The 19,182-nt window shown below is 49.5% G+C and overlaps 1 protein-coding gene across 9 annotated transcripts in view; it reads right to left on the bottom strand.

The window, feature by feature from the left end:
- exoc6 (exocyst complex component 6) overlaps window positions 1-19,182 on the bottom strand; it is a 135,506-nt gene that overhangs the window by 15,588 nt on the left and 100,736 nt on the right. For all 9 annotated transcript variants that reach the window (XM_031813027.1, XM_031813026.1, XM_031813030.1 and 6 more), the window contains 2 exons: window positions 15,485-15,626; window positions 458-531 (listed from right to left, as the gene is read on the bottom strand). In XM_031813027.1, the coding sequence (XP_031668887.1) occupies window positions 458-531; window positions 15,485-15,626 (216 nt within the window). The remainder of the gene's footprint in view (window positions 1-457; window positions 532-15,484; window positions 15,627-19,182) is intronic.

Consider the following 19,182-nt stretch of genomic DNA (forward strand, 5'->3'; position numbering starts at 1 on the left):
TCGTGTTGGGTCACAGGACAGGGGAATAGTTGGCCAGAGGAGAGGTTGTGTTGGGTGACAGGACAGGGGAACAGTCGGCTGTAAGAGAGGTTGTCTTGGGTCAGAGGAGAGGTTGTGTTGGGTCAGAGGAGAGGTTGTGTTTGGTCACAGGACAGGGGAACAGTCAGCTGTAGGAGAGGTTGTGTTTGGTCACAGGACAGGGGAACAGTCGGCTGTAGGAGAGGTTGTGTTTGGTCACAGGACAGGGGAACAGTCAGCTGTAGGAGAGGTTGTGTTGGGTCACAGAACAGGGGAACAGTCGGCTGTAGGAGAGGTCGTGTAGGGTCAACGGACAGGGGAACAGTCGGCTGTAGGAGAGGTTGTGTTGGGTCACAGAACAGGGGAACAGTCGGCTGTAGGAGAGGTCGTGTAAGGTCAACGGACAGGGGAACAGTAGGATGAGTGGTATACTGCTTACCTGTCGGAGGTCGATGAATGCCAGCTGTAAAGTGTCTCCCTGGAATCCTGGGACAGGCTCTGAGCTGGCGAACACTGGAGCAGGGAGAGGAGACAGGAACAGTCAATCACCACCTGCTGTCACTGATAAGCCTACAGAAACTATATTTATTCTGTCAGGGGATAAATCAACCTTTATATAAAGTGCTTTACAGTGGGAATAAATTAAATTAAAACAGAGTCAACTTCAGGTTAAAACACTGCATGATCACCTAAAAACCTTAAACTACCTCGTATATCTTGGAGAACTCTACGTATGAGAAGTCAATAGATTCCTTAGAGACATATGAACATGTGAACTCTGGTTCACCCTGCATCAGGGGCCCTGAGGGGCCTCATGGGAGCACCAGGTACAAGGCCAAGACACAAACACACAGGAACACAGCCGTCACAGCCCTGGGACTCAGCTGTCACAGCCCTGGCCCACAGGGACTCCTGAGTGGCGGAGCGGTCTAAGGCACTACATCTCAGTGCTTGAGGCGTCACTACAGACACCCTGGTTCGAATCCAGGCTGTATCATAACCGGCTTCCAGAGACACACGGCTGGACCTCCAGAGACACACGGTTGGACCTCCAGAGACACACGGTTGGACCTCCAGAGACAGTATGCTGGACCTCCAGAGACACTAAGCTGGTCCTTCAGAGACACTAAGCTGGACCTCCAAAGACACTAAGCTGGTCCTTCAGAGACACTAGGCTGGACCTAGTGTCCAGCCTAGTGTCCTAGTGTCCAGCCTAGTGTCCAGAGACACACGGCTGGACCTCCAGAGACAGTAGGTTGGACCTCCAGAGACAGTATGCTGGACCTCCAGAGACACTAAGCTGGTCCTTCAGAGACACACGGCTGGACCTCCAGAGACACTAGGCTGGACCTCCAGAGACACTAGGCTGGACCTCCAGAGACACACGGCTGGACCTCCAGAGACAGTAGGCTGGACCTCCAGAGACACACGGCTGGTCCTTCAGAGACACACGGCTGGTCCTTCAGAGACACTAAGCTGGTCCTTCAGAGACACTAGGCTGGACCTCCAGAGACACTAAGCTGGTCCTTCAGAGACACTAAGCTGGACCTCCAGAGACACTAGGCTGGACCTCCAGAGACACTAGGCTGGACCTCCAGAGACACACGGCTGGACCTCCAGAGACACTAAGCTGGTCCTTCAGAGACACTAAGCTGGACCTCCAGAGACACTAAGCTGGTCCTTCAGAGACACTAAGCTGGACCTCCAGAGACACTAGGCTGGACCTCCAGAGACACTAGGCTGGACCTCCAGAGACACTAAGCTGGTCCTCCAGAGATACTAAGCTGGTCCTTCAGAGACACTAAGCTGGACCTCCAGAGACACTAAGCTGGTCCTTCAGAGACACTAAGCTGGACCTCCAGAGACACTAAGCTGGACCTCCAGAGACACTAGGCTGGACCTCCAGAGACACTAAGCTGGTCCTTCAGAGACACTAAGCTGGACCTCCAGAGACACTAAGCTGGTCCTTCAGAGACACTAAGCTGGTCCTTCAGAGACACTAAGCTGGTACTGGGATTTTCGCTAATACTGGCACTGAATACAAAGCAAATGCTTGATTTTGGAACCATTTAGCTAGATAGCTAACGTGCTACTAAATTAGCAAACCAAATGCACAACTGCTGAGCACATTTAGCACATTCAACACAGTTACTAAATCTACTGAACTACATGTAGTGTTGGTCTTATGTTTCATGAGTTGAAATAAAAGATAGCAGAAATGTTCCATGCGCATTAAAACCTTATTTTTCAAAATTTTTTTACCTTTATTTAACTAGGCAAGCCAGTTAGGAACAAAATGTTATTTACAATGACGGCCTACCCCAGCCAAACCCTAACGACGCGGGGCCAATTATGCGCTGCCCTATGAGACTCCCAATCACGGCCGGTTGTGATACAGTCTGGAATCGAACCAGGGTCTGTGGTGATGACTCTAGCACCGAGATGCAGCGCCCTAGACCGCTGCGCCACTCAGGAGCCCCTTTCACATCCCTGTTAGTGAGCATTTCTCCTTTGCCGTGATAATCCATCCACCTGACAGATGTGCCATATCAAGAAGCTGATTAAAATCATAATTACACAGGTGCACCTTGTGCTGGGGACAATGTAAGGCCACTCAAAAATGTGCAGTTTTGGCACACAACACAATGCCACAGATGTCTCAAGTTTTGAGGGAGCGTGCTGACTGCAGGAATGTCCACCAGAGCTGTTGCCAGAGATTTTAATGTTAATTTCTCTACCATAAGCCACCTCCAACATCTTTTAGAGAATTTGGCAGTACGTCCAACCGGCCTCTCAACCATAGACCACGTGTATGACGCTGTGTGGGCGAGCGGTTTGCTGGTGTCATCGTTGTGAACAGAGTGCCCCATGGTGGCGGTGGGGTTATGGTGCCCCATGGCGGCCGTGGTGTTATGGTATGGGCAGGCATAAGCTACGGACAACGAACACAATTGCATTTTATCGATGGCAATTTGAATGCCACCCGGACACCTGATGAAACTGAGGAGTGTTTCAGTCTATAAAGCCGTTCTGTGTTGAAAAATTCCTGATTGGGTGGACCTGGCTCCCCAGTGGGTGGGCCTAAGCTCTCTCAGGCCCACCCATGGCTACGCCCCTGCCCAGTCATGTGAATTCAATAGATTAGGGTCGAATGAATTTATTTCAATTGACTTTATATGAACTGTACACAAGGACATGGCGTTTACAGTCAGACTACTAGGGTCAACACAGTGCTGAGGAGGTCAGGGAGTTTACAGTCAGACTACTAGGGTCAACACAGTGCTGAGGAGGTCAGGGAGTTTACAGTCAGACTACTGGGGTCAACACAGTGCTGAGGAGTTCAGGGAGTTTACAGTCAGACTACTAGGGTCAACACAGTGCTGAGGAGGTCAGGGAGTTTACAGTCAGACTACTAGGGTCAACACAGTGCTGAGGAGGTCAGGGAGTTTACAGTCAGACTACTAGGGTCAACACAGTGCTGAGGAGGTCATGGAGTTTACAGTCAGACTACTAGGGTCAACACAGTGCTGAGGAGGTCAGGGAGTTTACAGTCAGACTACTAGGGTCAACACAGTGCTGAGGAGGTCAGGGAGTTTACAGTCAGACTACTGGGGTCAACACAGTGCTGAGGAGGTCAGGGAGTTTACAGTCAGACTACTGGGGTCAACACAGTGCTGAGGAGGTCAGGGAGTTTACAGTCAGACTACTAGGGTCAACACAGTGCTGAGGAGGTCAGGGAGTTTACAGTCAGACTACTAGGGTCAACACAGTGCTGAGGAGGTCAGGGAGTTTACAGTCAGACTACTAGGGTCAACACAGTGCTGAGGAGGTCAGGGAGTTTACAGTCAGACTACTAGGGTCAACACAGTGCTGAGGAGGTCAAGGAGTATACAGTCAGACTACTAGGGTCAACACAGTGCTGAGGAGGTCAGGGAGTTTACAGTCAGACTACTAGGGTCAACATAGTGCTGAGGAGGTCAGGGAGTTTACAGTCAGACTACTAGGGTCAACACAGTGCTGAGGAGGTCAGGGAGTTTACAGTCAGACTACTAGGGTCAACATAGTGCTGAGGAGGTCAGGGAGTTTACAGTCAGACTACTAGGGTCAACACAGTGCTGAGGAGGTCAGGGAGTTTACAGTCAGACTACTAGGGTCAACACAGTGCTGAGGAGGTCAGGGAGTTTACAGTCAGACTACTAGGGTCAACACAGTGCTGAGGAGGTCAGGGAGTTTACAGTCAGACTACTAGGGTCAACACAGTGCTGAGGAGGTCAGGGAGTATACAGTCAGACTACTAGGGTCAACACAGTGCTGAGGAGGTCAGGGAGTTTACAGTCAGACTACTAGGGTCAACACAGTGCTGAGGAGGTCAGGGAGTTTACAGTCAGACTACTAGGGTCAACACAGTGCTGAGGAGGTCAGGGAGTTTACAGTCAGACTACTAGGGTCAACACAGTGCTGAGGAGGTCAAGGAGTATACAGTCAGACTACTAGGGTCAACACAGTGCTGAGGAGGTCAGGGAGTTTACAGTCAGACTACTAGGGTCAACATAGTGCTGAGGAGGTCAGGGAGTTTACAGTCAGACTACTAGGGTCAACATAGTGCTGAGGAGGTCAGGGAGTTTACAGTCAGACTACTAGGGTCAACACAGTGCTGAGGAGGTCAGGGAGTTTACAGTCAGACTACTAGGGTCAACACAGTGCTGAGGAGGTCAGGGAGTTTACAGTCAGACTACTAGGGTCAACACAGTGCTGAGGAGGTCAGGGAGTTTACAGTCAGACTACTAGGGTCAACACAGTGCTGAGGAGGTCAGGGAGTATACAGTCAGACTACTAGGGTCAACACAGTGCTGAGGAGGTCAGGGAGTTTACAGTCAGACTACTAGGGTCAACACAGTGCTGAGGAGGTCAGGGAGTTTACAGTCAGACTACTAGGGTCAACACAGTGCTGAGGAGGTCAGGGAGTTTACAGTCAGACTACTAGGGTCAACACAGTGCTGAGGAGGTCAGGGAGTTTACAGTCAGACTACTAGGGTCAACACAGTGCTGAGGAGGTCAGGGAGTTTACAGTCAGACTACTAGGGTCAACACAGTGCTGAGGAGGTCAGGGAGTTTACAGTCAGACTACTAGGGTCAACACAGTGCTGAGGTGGTCAGGGAGTTTACAGTCAGACTACTAGGGTCAACACAGTGCTGAGGAGGTCAGGGAGTTTACAGTCAGACAACTAGGGTCAACACAGTGCTGAGGAGGTCAGGGAGTTTACAGTCAGACTACTAGGGTCAACACAGTGCTGAGGAGGTCAGGGAGTTTACAGTCAGACTACTAGGGTCAACACAGTGCTGAGGAGGTCAGGGAGTTTACAGTCAGACTACTGGGTTCAACACAGTGCTGAGGAGGTCAGGGAGTTTACAGTCAGACTACTGGGGTCAACACAGTGCTGAGGAGGTCAGGGAGTTTACAGTCAGACTACTAGGGTCAACACAGTGCTGAGGAGGTCAGGGAGTTTACAGTCAGACTACTAGGGTCAACACAGTGCTGAGGAGGTCAGGGAGTTTACAGTCAGACTACTAGGGTCAACATAGTGCTGAGGAGGTCAGGGAGTTTACAGTCAGACTACTAGGGTCAACATAGTGCTGAGGAGGTCAGGGAGTTTACAGTCAGACTACTAGGGTCAACACAGTGCTGAGGAGGTCAGGGAGTTTACAGTCAGACTACTAGGGTCAACACAGTGCTGAGGAGGTCAGGGAGTTTACAGTCAGACTACTAGGGTCAACACAGTGCTGAGGAGGTCAGGGAGTTTACAGTCAGACTACTAGGGTCAACACAGTGCTGAGGAGGTCAGGGAGTATACAGTCAGACTACTAGGGTCAACACAGTGCTGAGGAGGTCAGGGAGTTTACAGTCAGACTACTAGGGTCAACACAGTGCTGAGGAGGTCAGGGAGTTTACAGTCAGACTACTAGGGTCAACACAGTGCTGAGGAGGTCAGGGAGTTTACAGTCAGACTACTAGGGTCAACACAGTGCTGAGGAGGTCAGGGAGTTTACAGTCAGACTACTAGGGTCAACACAGTGCTGAGGAGGTCAGGGAGTTTACAGTCAGACTACTAGGGTCAACACAGTGCTGAGGAGGTCAGGGAGTTTACAGTCAGACTACTAGGGTCAACACAGTGCTGAGGAGGTCAGGGAGTTTACAGTCAGACTACTAGGGTCAACACAGTGCTGAGGAGGTCAGGGAGTTTACAGTCAGACTACTAGGGTCAACACAGTGCTGAGGTGGTCAGGGAGTTTACAGTCAGACTACTAGGGTCAACACAGTGCTGAGGAGGTCAGGGAGTTTACAGTCAGACAACTAGGGTCAACACAGTGCTGAGGAGGTCAGGGAGTTTACAGTCAGACTACTAGGGTCAACACAGTGCTGAGGAGGTCAGGGAGTTTACAGTCAGACTACTAGGGTCAACACAGTGCTGAGGAGGTCAGGGAGTTTACAGTCAGACTACTGGGTTCAACACAGTGCTGAGGAGGTCAGGGAGTTTACAGTCAGACTACTGGGGTCAACACAGTGCTGAGGAGGTCAGGGAGTTTACAGTCAGACTACTAGGGTCAACACAGTGCTGAGGAGGTCAGGGAGTTTACAGTCAGACTACTAGGGTCAACACAGTGCTGAGGAGGTCAGGGAGTTTACAGTCAGACTACTAGGGTCAACATAGTGCTGAGGAGGTCAGGGAGTTTACAGTCAGACTACTAGGGTCAACATAGTGCTGAGGAGGTCAGGGAGTTTACAGTCAGACTACTAGGGTCAACACAGTGCTGAGGAGGTCAGGGAGTTTACAGTCAGACTACTAGGGTCAACACAGTGCTGAGGAGGTCAGGGAGTTTACAGTCAGACTACTAGGGTCAACACAGTGCTGAGGAGGTCAGGGAGTTTACAGTCAGACTACTAGGGTCAACACAGTGCTGAGGAGGTCAGGGAGTATACAGTCAGACTACTAGGGTCAACACAGTGCTGAGGAGGTCAGGGAGTTTACAGTCAGACTACTAGGGTCAACACAGTGCTGAGGAGGTCAGGGAGTTTACAGTCAGACTACTAGGGTCAACACAGTGCTGAGGAGGTCAGGGAGTTTACAGTCAGACTACTAGGGTCAACACAGTGCTGAGGAGGTCAGGGAGTTTACAGTCAGACTACTAGGGTCAACACAGTGCTGAGGAGGTCAGGGAGTTTACAGTCAGACTACTAGGGTCAACACAGTGCTGAGGAGGTCAGGGAGTTTACAGTCAGACTACTAGGGTCAACACAGTGCTGAGGAGGTCAGGGAGTTTACAGTCAGACTACTAGGGTCAACACAGTGCTGAGGAGGTCAGGGAGTTTACAGTCAGACTACTAGGGTCAACACAGTGCTGAGGTGGTCAGGGAGTTTACAGTCAGACTACTAGGGTCAACACAGTGCTGAGGAGGTCAGGGAGTTTACAGTCAGACAACTAGGGTCAACACAGTGCTGAGGAGGTCAGGGAGTTTACAGTCAGACTACTAGGGTCAACACAGTGCTGAGGAGGTCAGGGAGTTTACAGTCAGACTACTAGGGTCAACACAGTGCTGAGGAGGTCAGGGAGTTTACAGTCAGACTACTGGGGTCAACACAGTGCTGAGGAGGTCAGGGAGTTTACAGTCAGACTACTGGGGTCAACACAGTGCTGAGGAGGTCAGGGAGTTTACAGTCAGACTACTAGGGTCAACACAGTGCTGAGGAGGTCAGGGAGTTTACAGTCAGACTACTAGGGTCAACACAGTGCTGAGGAGGTCAGGGAGTTTACAGTCAGACTACTAGGGTCAACATAGTGCTGAGGAGGTCAGGGAGTTTACAGTCAGACTACTAGGGTCAACATAGTGCTGAGGAGGTCAGGGAGTTTACAGTCAGACTACTAGGGTCAACACAGTGCTGAGGAGGTCAGGGAGTTTACAGTCAGACTACTAGGGTCAACACAGTGCTGAGGAGGTCAGGGAGTTTACAGTCAGACTACTAGGGTCAACACAGTGCTGAGGAGGTCAGGGAGTTTACAGTCAGACTACTAGGGTCAACACAGTGCTGAGGAGGTCAGGGAGTTTACAGTCAGACTACTAGGGTCAACACAGTGCTGAGGAGGTCAGGGAGTTTACAGTCAGACTACTAGGGTCAACACAGTGCTGAGGAGGTCAGGGAGTTTACAGTCAGACTACTAGGGTCAACACAGTGCTGAGGAGGTCAGGGAGTTTACAGTCAGACTACTAGGGTCAACACAGTGCTGAGGAGGTCAGGGAGTTTACAGTCAGACTACTAGGGTCAACACAGTGCTGAGGAGGTCAGGGAGTTTACAGTCAGACTACTAGGGTCAACACAGTGCTGAGGAGGTCAGGGAGTTTACAGTCAGACTACTAGGGTCAACACAGTGCTGAGGTGGTCAGGGAGTTTACAGTCAGACTACTAGGGTCAACACAGTGCTGAGGAGGTCAGGGAGTTTACAGTCAGACAACTAGGGTCAACACAGTGCTGAGGAGGTCAGGGAGTTTACAGTCAGACTACTAGGGTCAACACAGTGCTGAGGAGGTCAGGGAGTTTACAGTCAGACTACTAGGGTCAACACAGTGCTGAGGAGGTCAGGGAGTTTACAGTCAGACTACTGGGGTCAACACAGTGCTGAGGAGGTCAGGGAGTTTACAGTCAGACTACTGGGGTCAACACAGTGCTGAGGAGGTCAGGGAGTTTACAGTCAGACTACTAGGGTCAACACAGTGCTGAGGAGGTCAGGGAGTTTACAGTCAGACTACTAGGGTCAACACAGTGCTGAGGAGGTCAGGGAGTTTACAGTCAGACTACTAGGGTCAACACAGTGCTGAGGAGGTCAGGGAGTTTACAGTCAGACTACTAGGGTCAACACAGTGCTGAGGAGGTCAGGGAGTTTACAGTCAGACTACTAGGGTCAACACAGTGCTGAGGAGGTCAGGGAGTTTACAGTCAGACTACTAGGGTCAACACAGTGCTGAGGAGGTCAGGGAGTTTACAGTCAGACTACTGGGGTCAACACAGTGCTGAGGAGGTCAGGGAGTTTACAGTCAGACTACTGGGGTCAACACAGTGCTGAGGAGGTCAGGGAGTTTACAGTCAGACTACTAGGGTCAACACAGTGCTGAGGAGGTCAGGGAGTTTACAGTCAGACTACTAGGGTCAACACAGTGCTGAGGAGGTCAGGGAGTTTACAGTCAGACTACTAGGGTCAACATAGTGCTGAGGAGGTCAGGGAGTTTACAGTCAGACTACTAGGGTCAACACAGTGCTCAGGAGGTCAGGGAGTTTACAGTCAGACTACTAGGGTCAACACAGTGCTGAGGAGGTCAGGGAGTTTACAGTCAGACTACTAGGGTCAACACAGTGCTGAGGAGGTCAGGGAGTTTACAGTCAGACTACTAGGGTCAACACAGTGCTGAGGAGGTCAGGGAGTTTACAGTCAGACTACTAGGGTCAACACAGTGCTGAGGAGGTCAGGGAGTTTACAGTCAGACTACTAGGGTCAACACAGTGCTGAGGAGGTCAGGGAGTTTACAGTCAGACTACTAGGGTCAACATAGTGCTGAGGAGGTCAAGGAGTATACAGTCAGACTACTGGGGTCAACACAGTGCTGAGGAGGTCAAGGAGTATACAGTCAGACTACTGGGGTCAACATAGTGCTGAGGAGATCAAGGAGTTTACAGTCAGACTACTGGGGTCAACACAGTGCTGAGGAGGTCAAGGAGTATACAGTCAGACTACTGGGGTCAACACAGTTGATGGCTGATTACAGCTGTGAGTGATGGCTGGAAGGTGAGTGATGGCTGGAAGGTGAGTGATGGCTGGAAGGTAAGTGATGGCTGGAAGGTAAGTGAGGGCTGGAAGGTGAGTGAGGGCTGGAAGGTGAGTGATGGCTGGAAGGTGAGTGAGGGCTGGAAGGTGAGTGATGGCTGGAAGGTGAGTGATGGCTGGAAGGTGAGTGAGGGCTGGAAGGTGAGTGATGGCTGGAAGGTGAGTGAGGGCTGGAAGGTGAGTGATGGCTGGAAGGTGGGTGAGGGCTGGAAGGTGAGTGAGGGCTGGAAGGTGAGTGATGGCTGGAAGGTGAGTGATGGCTGGAAGGTGAGTGATGGCTGGAAGGTGAGTGAGGGCTGGAAGGTGAGTGATGGCTGGAAGGTGAGTGATGGCTGGAAGGTGAGTGATGGCTGGAAGGTGAGTGATGGCTGGAAGGTGAGTGATGGCTGGAAGGTGAGTGAGGGCTGGAAGGTGAGTGATGGCTGGAAGGTGAGTGATGGCTGGAAGGTGAGTGATGGCTGGAAGGTGAGTGATGGCTGGAAGGTGAGTGATGGCTGGAAGGTGAGTGGTCATTATGGGACCGGTGCATAGAAAAATACATGTTTTTGCTTAAACCATTTTCGTGAATTTATTAACGAAACTGACTTAATAACAGGAGCTTGGTAGTATCATATAAAACAGTACCAGGGTATTCTGAAATGTTGGTATCATATAAAACAGTACCAGGGTATTCTGAAATGTTGGTATCATATAAAACAGTACCAGGGTATTCTGAAATGTTGGTATCATATAAAACAGTACCAGGGTATTCTGAAATGTTGGTATCATAAGTATCAAGAGGTTGATATATTACTGTGGTGCTGGTATACCGTGACACACTAAGTGACTTGACCGCGACACACTAAGAGACTTGACCGCGACACACTAAGAGACCTGACCGCGACACACTAAGAGACTTGACCGCGACACACTAAGAGACTTGACCGCGACACACTAAGAGACTTGACCGCGACACACTAAGAGACTTGACCGCGACACACTAAGCGACTTGACCGCGACACACTAAGAGACCTGACCGCGACACACTAAGAGACTTGACCGCGACACACTAAGAGACTTGACCGCGACACACTAAGAGACTTGACCGCGACACACTAAGAGACTTGACCGCGACACACTAAGAGACTTGACCGCGACACACTAAGAGACTTGACCGCGACACACTAAGAGACTTGACCGCGACACACTAAGAGACTTGACCGCGACACATTAAGGGACCTGACCGCGACACACTAAGTGACCTGACCGTGACACACTAAGAGACTTGACCGTGACACACTAAGAGACCTGACCGTGACACACTAAGTGACCTGACCGTGACACACTAAGAGACTTGACCGTGACACACTAAGAGACTTGACCGTGACACACTAAGAGACCTGACCGTGACACACTAAGAGACCTGACCGTGACACACTAAGAGACCTGACCGCGACACACTAAGGGATATGACCGTGACACACTAAGTGACCTGACCGTGACACACTAAGAGACTTGACTGTGACACACTAAGAGACTTGACCGTGACACACTAAGAGACCTGACCGTGACACACTAAGAGACCTGACCGTGACACACTAAGAGACTTGACCGCGACACACTAAGGGATATGACCGTGACACACTAAGTGACCTGACCGTGACACACTAAGAGACTTGACTGTGACACACTAAGAGACTTGACCGTGACACACTAAGAGACCTGACCGTGACACACTAAGAGACCTGACCGTGACACACTAAGAGACTTGACCGTGACACACTAAGAGACTTGACCGTGACACACTAAGAGACCTGACCGTGACACACTAAGAGACTTGACCGTGACACACTAAGAGACTTGACCGCGACACACTAAGAGACTTGACCGCGACACACTAAGAGACTTGACCGTGACACACTAAGAGACCTGACCGTGACACACTAAGAGACTTGACCGTGACACACTAAGAGACTTGACCGTGACACACTAAGAGACTTGACCGTGACACACTAAGAGACTTGACCGTGACACACTAAGAGACTTGACCGTGACACACTAAGAGACTTGACCGTGACACACTAAGAGACTTGACCGTGACACACTAAGAGACTTGACCGTGACACACTAAGAGACTTGACCGTGACACACTAAGAGACTTGACCGTGACACACTAAGAGACTTGACCGTGACACACTAAGAGACTTGACCGTGACACACTAAGAGACCTGACCGTGACACACTAAGTGACTTGACCGTGACACACTAAGAGACTTGACCGTGACACACTAAGAGACTTGACCGTGACACACTAAGAGACTTGACCGTGACACACTAAGTGACCTGACCGTGACACACTAAGTGACCTGACCGTGACACACTAAGAGACTTGACCGTGACACACTAAGAGACTTGACCGTGACACACTAAGAGACTTGACCGTGACACACTAAGAGACTTGACCGTGACACACTAAGAGACCTGACCGTGACACACTAAGAGACTTGACCGTGACACACTAAGAGACTTGACCGTGACACACTAAGAGACTTGACCGTGACACACTAAGAGACTTGACCGCGACACACTAAGAGACTTGACCGCGACACACTAAGAGACTTGACCGCGACACACTAAGAGACTTGAGCGTGACACACTAAGAGACTTGACCGTGACACACTAAGAGACTTGACCGTGACACACTAAGAGACTTGACCGCGACACACTAAGAGACTTGACCGTGACACACTAAGAGACTTGACCGTGACACACTAAGAGACTTGACCGTGACACACTAAGAGACTTGACCGTGACACACTAAGAGACTTGACCGTGACACACTAAGAGACTTGACCGTGACACACTAAGAGACTTGACCGTGACACACTAAGAGACTTGACCGTGACACACTAAGAGACTTGACCGTGACACACTAAGAGACTTGACCGTGACACACTAAGAGACTTGACCGTGACACACTAAGAGACTTGACCGTGACACACTAAGAGACTTGACCGTGACACACTAAGAGACTTGACCGTGACACACTAAGAGACTTGACCGTGACACACTAAGAGACTTGACCGTGACACACTAAGAGACCTGACCGTGACACACTAAGTGACTTGACCGTGACACACTAAGAGACTTGACCGTGACACACTAAGAGACTTGACCGTGACACACTAAGAGACTTGACCGTGACACACTAAGTGACCTGACCGTGACACACTAAGTGACCTGACCGTGACACACTAAGAGACTTGACCGTGACACACTAAGAGACTTGACCGTGACACACTAAGAGACTTGACCGTGACACACTAAGAGACTTGACCGTGACACACTAAGAGACCTGACCGTGACACACTAAGAGACTTGACCGTGACACACTAAGAGACTTGACCGTGACACACTAAGAGACTTGACCGTGACACACTAAGAGACTTGACCGCGACACACTAAGAGACTTGACCGCGACACACTAAGAGACTTGACCGCGACACACTAAGAGACTTGAGCGTGACACACTAAGAGACTTGACCGTGACACACTAAGAGACTTGACCGTGACACACTAAGAGACTTGACCGCGACACACTAAGAGACTTGACCGTGACACACTAAGAGACTTGACCGTGACACACTAAGAGACTTGACCGTGACACACTAAGAGACTTGACCGTGACACACTAAGAGACTTGACCGTGACACACTAAGAGACTTGACCGTGACACACTAAGAGACTTGACCGTGACACACTAAGAGACTTGACCGTGACACACTAAGAGACTTGACCGTGACACACTAAGAGACTTGACCGTGACACACTAAGAGACTTGACCGTGACACACTAAGAGACCTGACCGTGACACACTTGAAGACTGTGATCTACTCTGTAGGAAAATATCTTCCAGGTAAGTACGAGGAAATATTTGTCACAACACAGCTGTTCAGCAGAGTTCGTTTTGAGGGTAGGGGGATGTATTCCAAATGGGACCCTATCCCCTTTATAGGGCCCACAGGGCTCTGGCCGACAGTAGGGCACTATGTAGGGAATAAGGTGCTATTTGGGATGCATTCGGAGTGACAAGGGAGAGGCTAGAGCATAGGTCACCACTCTGACTAACAGCAGGAGGATTACCTGGGAGGAGCCAACTGACTGGATTATTATGTATCTTATGCTTGCGGGTGTGTGTGTGTGTGTGTGTGTGTGTGTGTGTGTGTGTTGAGAGACAGGAGTAATCTCTGCTCTGTCACAGCCGTTTAGCAGAGGGCATTCTGAGGGCAGAGTCCGTGTCCCAAATTGTACTCCATTTCCCTTCATAGTGCACTGCTTCTGACTAGGTTTTAAATGTAGTGCACTATAAAAGGAATAGGGCTGTAGTATAGAGTAGTGCACTGCTTCTGACTAGGTTTTAAATGTAGTGCACTATAAAAGCAATAGGGTGGAGTTTAGGACAGACCAGGACATTTCTGAAGCTCCAATCCCTCTTGTTCAAACATTATTAGGCTGAACTACCCTAAACACTATTACCTATGGGCCCTGGTCAAAAGTAGTGCACTATATAGGGAATAGGGCTGTAGTATAAAGTAGTGCACTATGTAGGGAATAGGGCCCTGGTCAAAGGTAGTGCACTATATAGGGAATAAGGCCCTGGTCAAAAGTAGTGTACTATATAGGGAATAAGGCCCTGGTCAAAAGTAGTGCACTATATAGGGAATAGGGCTGTAGTATAAAGCAGTGCACTATATAGGGAATAAGGCCCTGGTCAAAAGTAGTGCACTATATAGGGAATAGGGCTGTAGTATAGAGTAGTGCACTATATAGGGAATAGGGCTGTAGTATAAAGTAGTGCACTATATAGGGAATAGGGCTGTAGTATAAAGTAGTGCTCTATATAGGGAATAAGGCTGTAGTATAAAGTAGTGCACTATATAGGGAATAGGGCTGTAGTATAAAGTAGTGTATTATATAGGGAATAGGGCTATAGTATAAAGTAGTGCTCTATATAGGGAATAGGGCTGTAGTATAAAGTAGTGCCCTATATAGGGAATAGGGCTGTAGTAGTAAAGTAGTGCACTATATAGGGAATAGGGCTGTAGTATAAAGTAATGCTCTATATAGGGAATAGGGCTGTAGTATAAAGTAGTGCACTATATAGGGAATAGGGCTGTAGTATAAAGTAATGCTCTATATAGGGAACAGGGCTGTAGTGTAAAGTAGTGCACTATATAGGGAATAGGGTGCCATTAGGGATGTAGACAGCATTAGGCTCAACTCTTCCTCTATCTAATAGCCCCTCGACATCTACTGTACCCCTCTACGATTAAAGCCCTCTCCCTGAACGTTTCCATGGGGATGATAGAGAGTTGTGTGTGTATTGTCAATCATTCACACTGACATCTACTGTACCCCTCCATGATTAAAGCCCTCTCCCTGACCGTTTCCATGGGGATGATAGAGAGTTGTGTGTGTATTGTCAATCATTCACACTGACATCTACTGTACCCCTCCATGATTAAAGCCCTCTCCCTGACCGTTTCCATGGGGATGATAGAGAGTTGTGTGTGTATTCACACTGCATGGCTAAACTCCCATTAAGTCCACTTACATTCACACTGTATGACGTCCAGGTTGAACTGCTGAACGGCTCCCATACTGATCTGTTTCAGCTCGCTGTCCAACAGCATCTGCATCAGGGACGTGGACAAGTGCTTACACGCTGACATACAGGCTGTCTGGGCCACTTTACCCTGCAGGAGAACAGAGAGGTGGAGAGGGAGGGAGAGAGAGAGGGAGAGAGACAGAGAGAGAGAGAGAGAGAGAGAGAGAGAGAAGAGAGAGAGAGAGAGAGAGAGAGAGAGAGACAGAGAGAGAGAGAGGGAGAGAGAGAGAGAGAGGGAGAGAGAGAGAGAGAGAGGGAGAGAGAGACAGAGAGAGAGAGACAGAGAGAGAGAGACAGAGAGAGAGACACAGAGAGAGACACAGAGAGAGAGACAGAGAGAGAGAGACAGAGAGAGAGAGAGGGAGAGAGAGAGAGTGAGAGAAACAGAGAGAGGGAGAGAGAGAGAGAGTGAGAGAAACAGAGAGAGAGAGAGGGAGAGAGAGAGAAGGGAAAGAGAGGGAAGGGAAAGAGAGAGAGAAGGGAAAGAGAGGGAAGGGAAAGAGAGAGAGAAGGGAAAGAGAGGGAAGGGAAAGAGAGAGAGAAGGGAAAGAGAGGGAAGGGAAAGAGAGGGAAGGGAAAGAGAGGGAAGGGAAAGAGAGAGAGAGAGAGATAAAAAGAAGGAGAGGGTCAATGTCAGTTTGAGTCTGGACAATCTGTGTCAATAGAATATGGGAGTACAGATTTAGTCAAAGCTTCCTCTATCATACCTGAGGATTTGGAATTGATTAATGTGGGCTGCTGGCCCATGTTCTCTAGATAACAGCAGGTTACATAACGACTCTGAACATGGATAAAACATGCAGGCAGAAGAACAACACAGATGAGGCTCAAAACAGAATGATGGATTCAAATGAACAGGGTTGTGAGGTTGTAGAGGGAGGGAAATGCAGACGATAACGATCATATCCAGACCAGACCAACAGAGCACAGAGAGACATCATGCACTAAGAATGGTTAGTGCTCCACCAGGCTGTATCATGCTGAATGCTGATCGAGAGCAGCAGAGATACATGGGTTGGACTGTGTGGTGGTCCATGCTGTCCAAGACACATATCCACTCTCATCTCTTCAATGTGTTTCAGACTACCCTATACAATGCCCAAGTCCCCATAGGAAAACCAATCAATGTGTTTCAGTCTACCCTATACAATGCCCAAGTCCCCATAGGAAAACCAATCAATGTATTTCAGACTACCCTATACAATACAATACAATGTTGATTAGACTGGTCCCAGATCTGTTGATTAGACTGGTCCCAGATCTGTTGATGTGTTTCAGACTACCCTATACAATGAAGTCCCCATAGGAAAACCAATCAAAACTAGAGGAGACCTCTGTACATGGACATCCCTGGTCATCTGTAGATTGCCACGGGAATCAGGAATCACAGGTTGATTAGACTGGTCCCAGGTCTGTTGATTAGACTGGTCCCAGATCTGTTGATTAGACTGGTCCCATGTCTGTTGATTAGACTGGTCCCATGTCTGTTGATTAGACTGGTCCCATGTCTGTTGATTAGACTGGTCCCATGTCTGTTGATTAGACTGATCCCAGGTCTGTTGATTAGACTGATCCCAGGTCTGTTGATTAGACTGGTCCCAGGTCTGTTGATTAGACTGGTCCCAGGTCTGTTGATTAGACTGGTCCCAGGTCTGTTGATTAGACTGGTCCCAGGTCTGTTGATTAGACTGGTCCCAGGTCTGTTGATTAGACTGGTCCCAGGTCTGTTGATTCGACTGGTCCCAGGTCTGTTGATTCGACTGGTCCCAGGTCTGTTGATTAGACTGGTCCCAGGTCTGTTGATTAAGACTGGTCCCAGGTCTGTTGATTAGACTGGTCCCAGGTCTGTTGATTAGACTGGTCCCAGGTCTGTTGATTAGACTGGTCCCAGGTCTGTTGATTAGACTGGTCCCAGGTCTGTTGATTAGACTGGTCCCAGGTCTGTTATTTAGACTGGTCCCAGGTCTGTTGATTAGACTGGTCCCAGGTCTGTTGATTAGACTGGTCCCAGGTCTGTTGATTAGACTGGTCCCAGATCTGTTTGTGAAGTTGGCGCTGATTAGACTAGATTGGTCCCAGATCTGTCTTTGAAGGTGGCATTGATTAGACTGGTCCCAGATCTGTCTGTGAAGGTTGCATTGATTAGACTGGTCCCAGATCTGTCTGTGAAGGTGGCATTGATTAGACTGGTCCCAGATCTGTTTGTGAAGTTGGCGCTGATTAGACTAGACTGGTCCCAGGTCTGTTGATTAGACTGGTCCCAGATCTGTCTGTGAAGGTGGCATTGATTAGACTGGTCCCAGATCTGTCTGTGAAGGTGGCATTGATTAGACTGGTCCCAGATCTGTCTGTGAAGGTGGCATTGATTAGACTGGTCCCAGATCTGTCTGTGAAGTTGGCGCTGATTAGACTAGACTTGTCCCAGGTCTGTTGATTAGACTGGTCCCAGGTCTGTTTGTGATGTCTTGGTACTTCATGGTCACTGTCACAAACCGATCTGGGACCAGTCTAGAGTTGGACATGTTTCCCAGGCTTTCAGTTAGCTTTCCCCAAAATCCCAGGTTTCCTGCTCATTTCTAACTGGTATTTCTGAAAAACCTGTGAATTTGGTGAAAGTTTGAATCTTTCAACCCTATAGACAGGGATCCCAGGCTGGTAAAGAAAGGCAAGGGACCTAAAGGTGGCTCTTCTGATGCTTAAAGAGCTGCCAGAACAGACCTCTAACAACCATCCCAACAGTCAGAGAGCTACGTGTGCATCTCCAAATGGTACCCCTATACCCCATAGGCCCTGGTCAAATGGTACCCCTATACCCTATAGGCCCTGGTCAAATGGTACCCCTATACCCTATAGGCCCTGGTCAAATGGTACCCCTATACCCCATAGGCCCTGGTCAAATGGTACCCCTATACCCCATAGGCCCTGGTCAAATGGTACCCTATACCCTATAGGCCCTGGTCAAATGGTACCCTATACCCCATAGGCCCTGGTCAAATGGTACCCCTATACCCCATAGTCAAGCACCATAACACCTCCACCCTACCCGACACCCTAGACCCACTCCAATTTTCTTACCGCCCCAATAGGTCCACAGACGACGCAATCGCAACCACACTGCCCTATCCCATCTGGACAAGAGGTATACCTATGTGAGAATGCTGTTCATCGACTACAGCTCAGCATTTAACACCATCGTACCCTCCAAACTCGTCATCAAGCTCGAGACCCTGGGTCTCGACCCCGCCCTGTGCAACTGGGTACTGGACTTCCTGACGGGCAGCCCCCAGGTGTTGAGGGTAGGTAACAACATCCCCACCCCGTTGATCCTCAACACCGGGGCCCCACAAGGGTGCGTTCTGAGCCCTCTCCTGTACTCCCTGTTCACCCATGACTGCGTGGCAATGCACGCCTCCAACTCAATCATCAAGTTTGCAGACGACACTACAGTGGTAGGCTTGATTACCAACAACAACGAGACGGCCTACAGGGAGGAGGTGAGGGCCCTCGGAGGGTGGTGTCAGGAAAATAACCTCACACTCAACGTCAACAAAACTAAGGAGATGATTGTGGACTTCAGGAAACAGCAGAGGGAACACCCCCCTATCCACATCGACGGTACAGTGGTGGAAAAGGTGGAAAGTTTT

This window comes from Oncorhynchus kisutch, unplaced genomic scaffold, assembly GCF_002021735.2.
Source record: "Oncorhynchus kisutch isolate 150728-3 unplaced genomic scaffold, Okis_V2 Okis04b-Okis11a_hom, whole genome shotgun sequence".
In the NCBI taxonomy this organism is placed as follows: domain Eukaryota; kingdom Metazoa; phylum Chordata; class Actinopteri; order Salmoniformes; family Salmonidae; genus Oncorhynchus; species Oncorhynchus kisutch.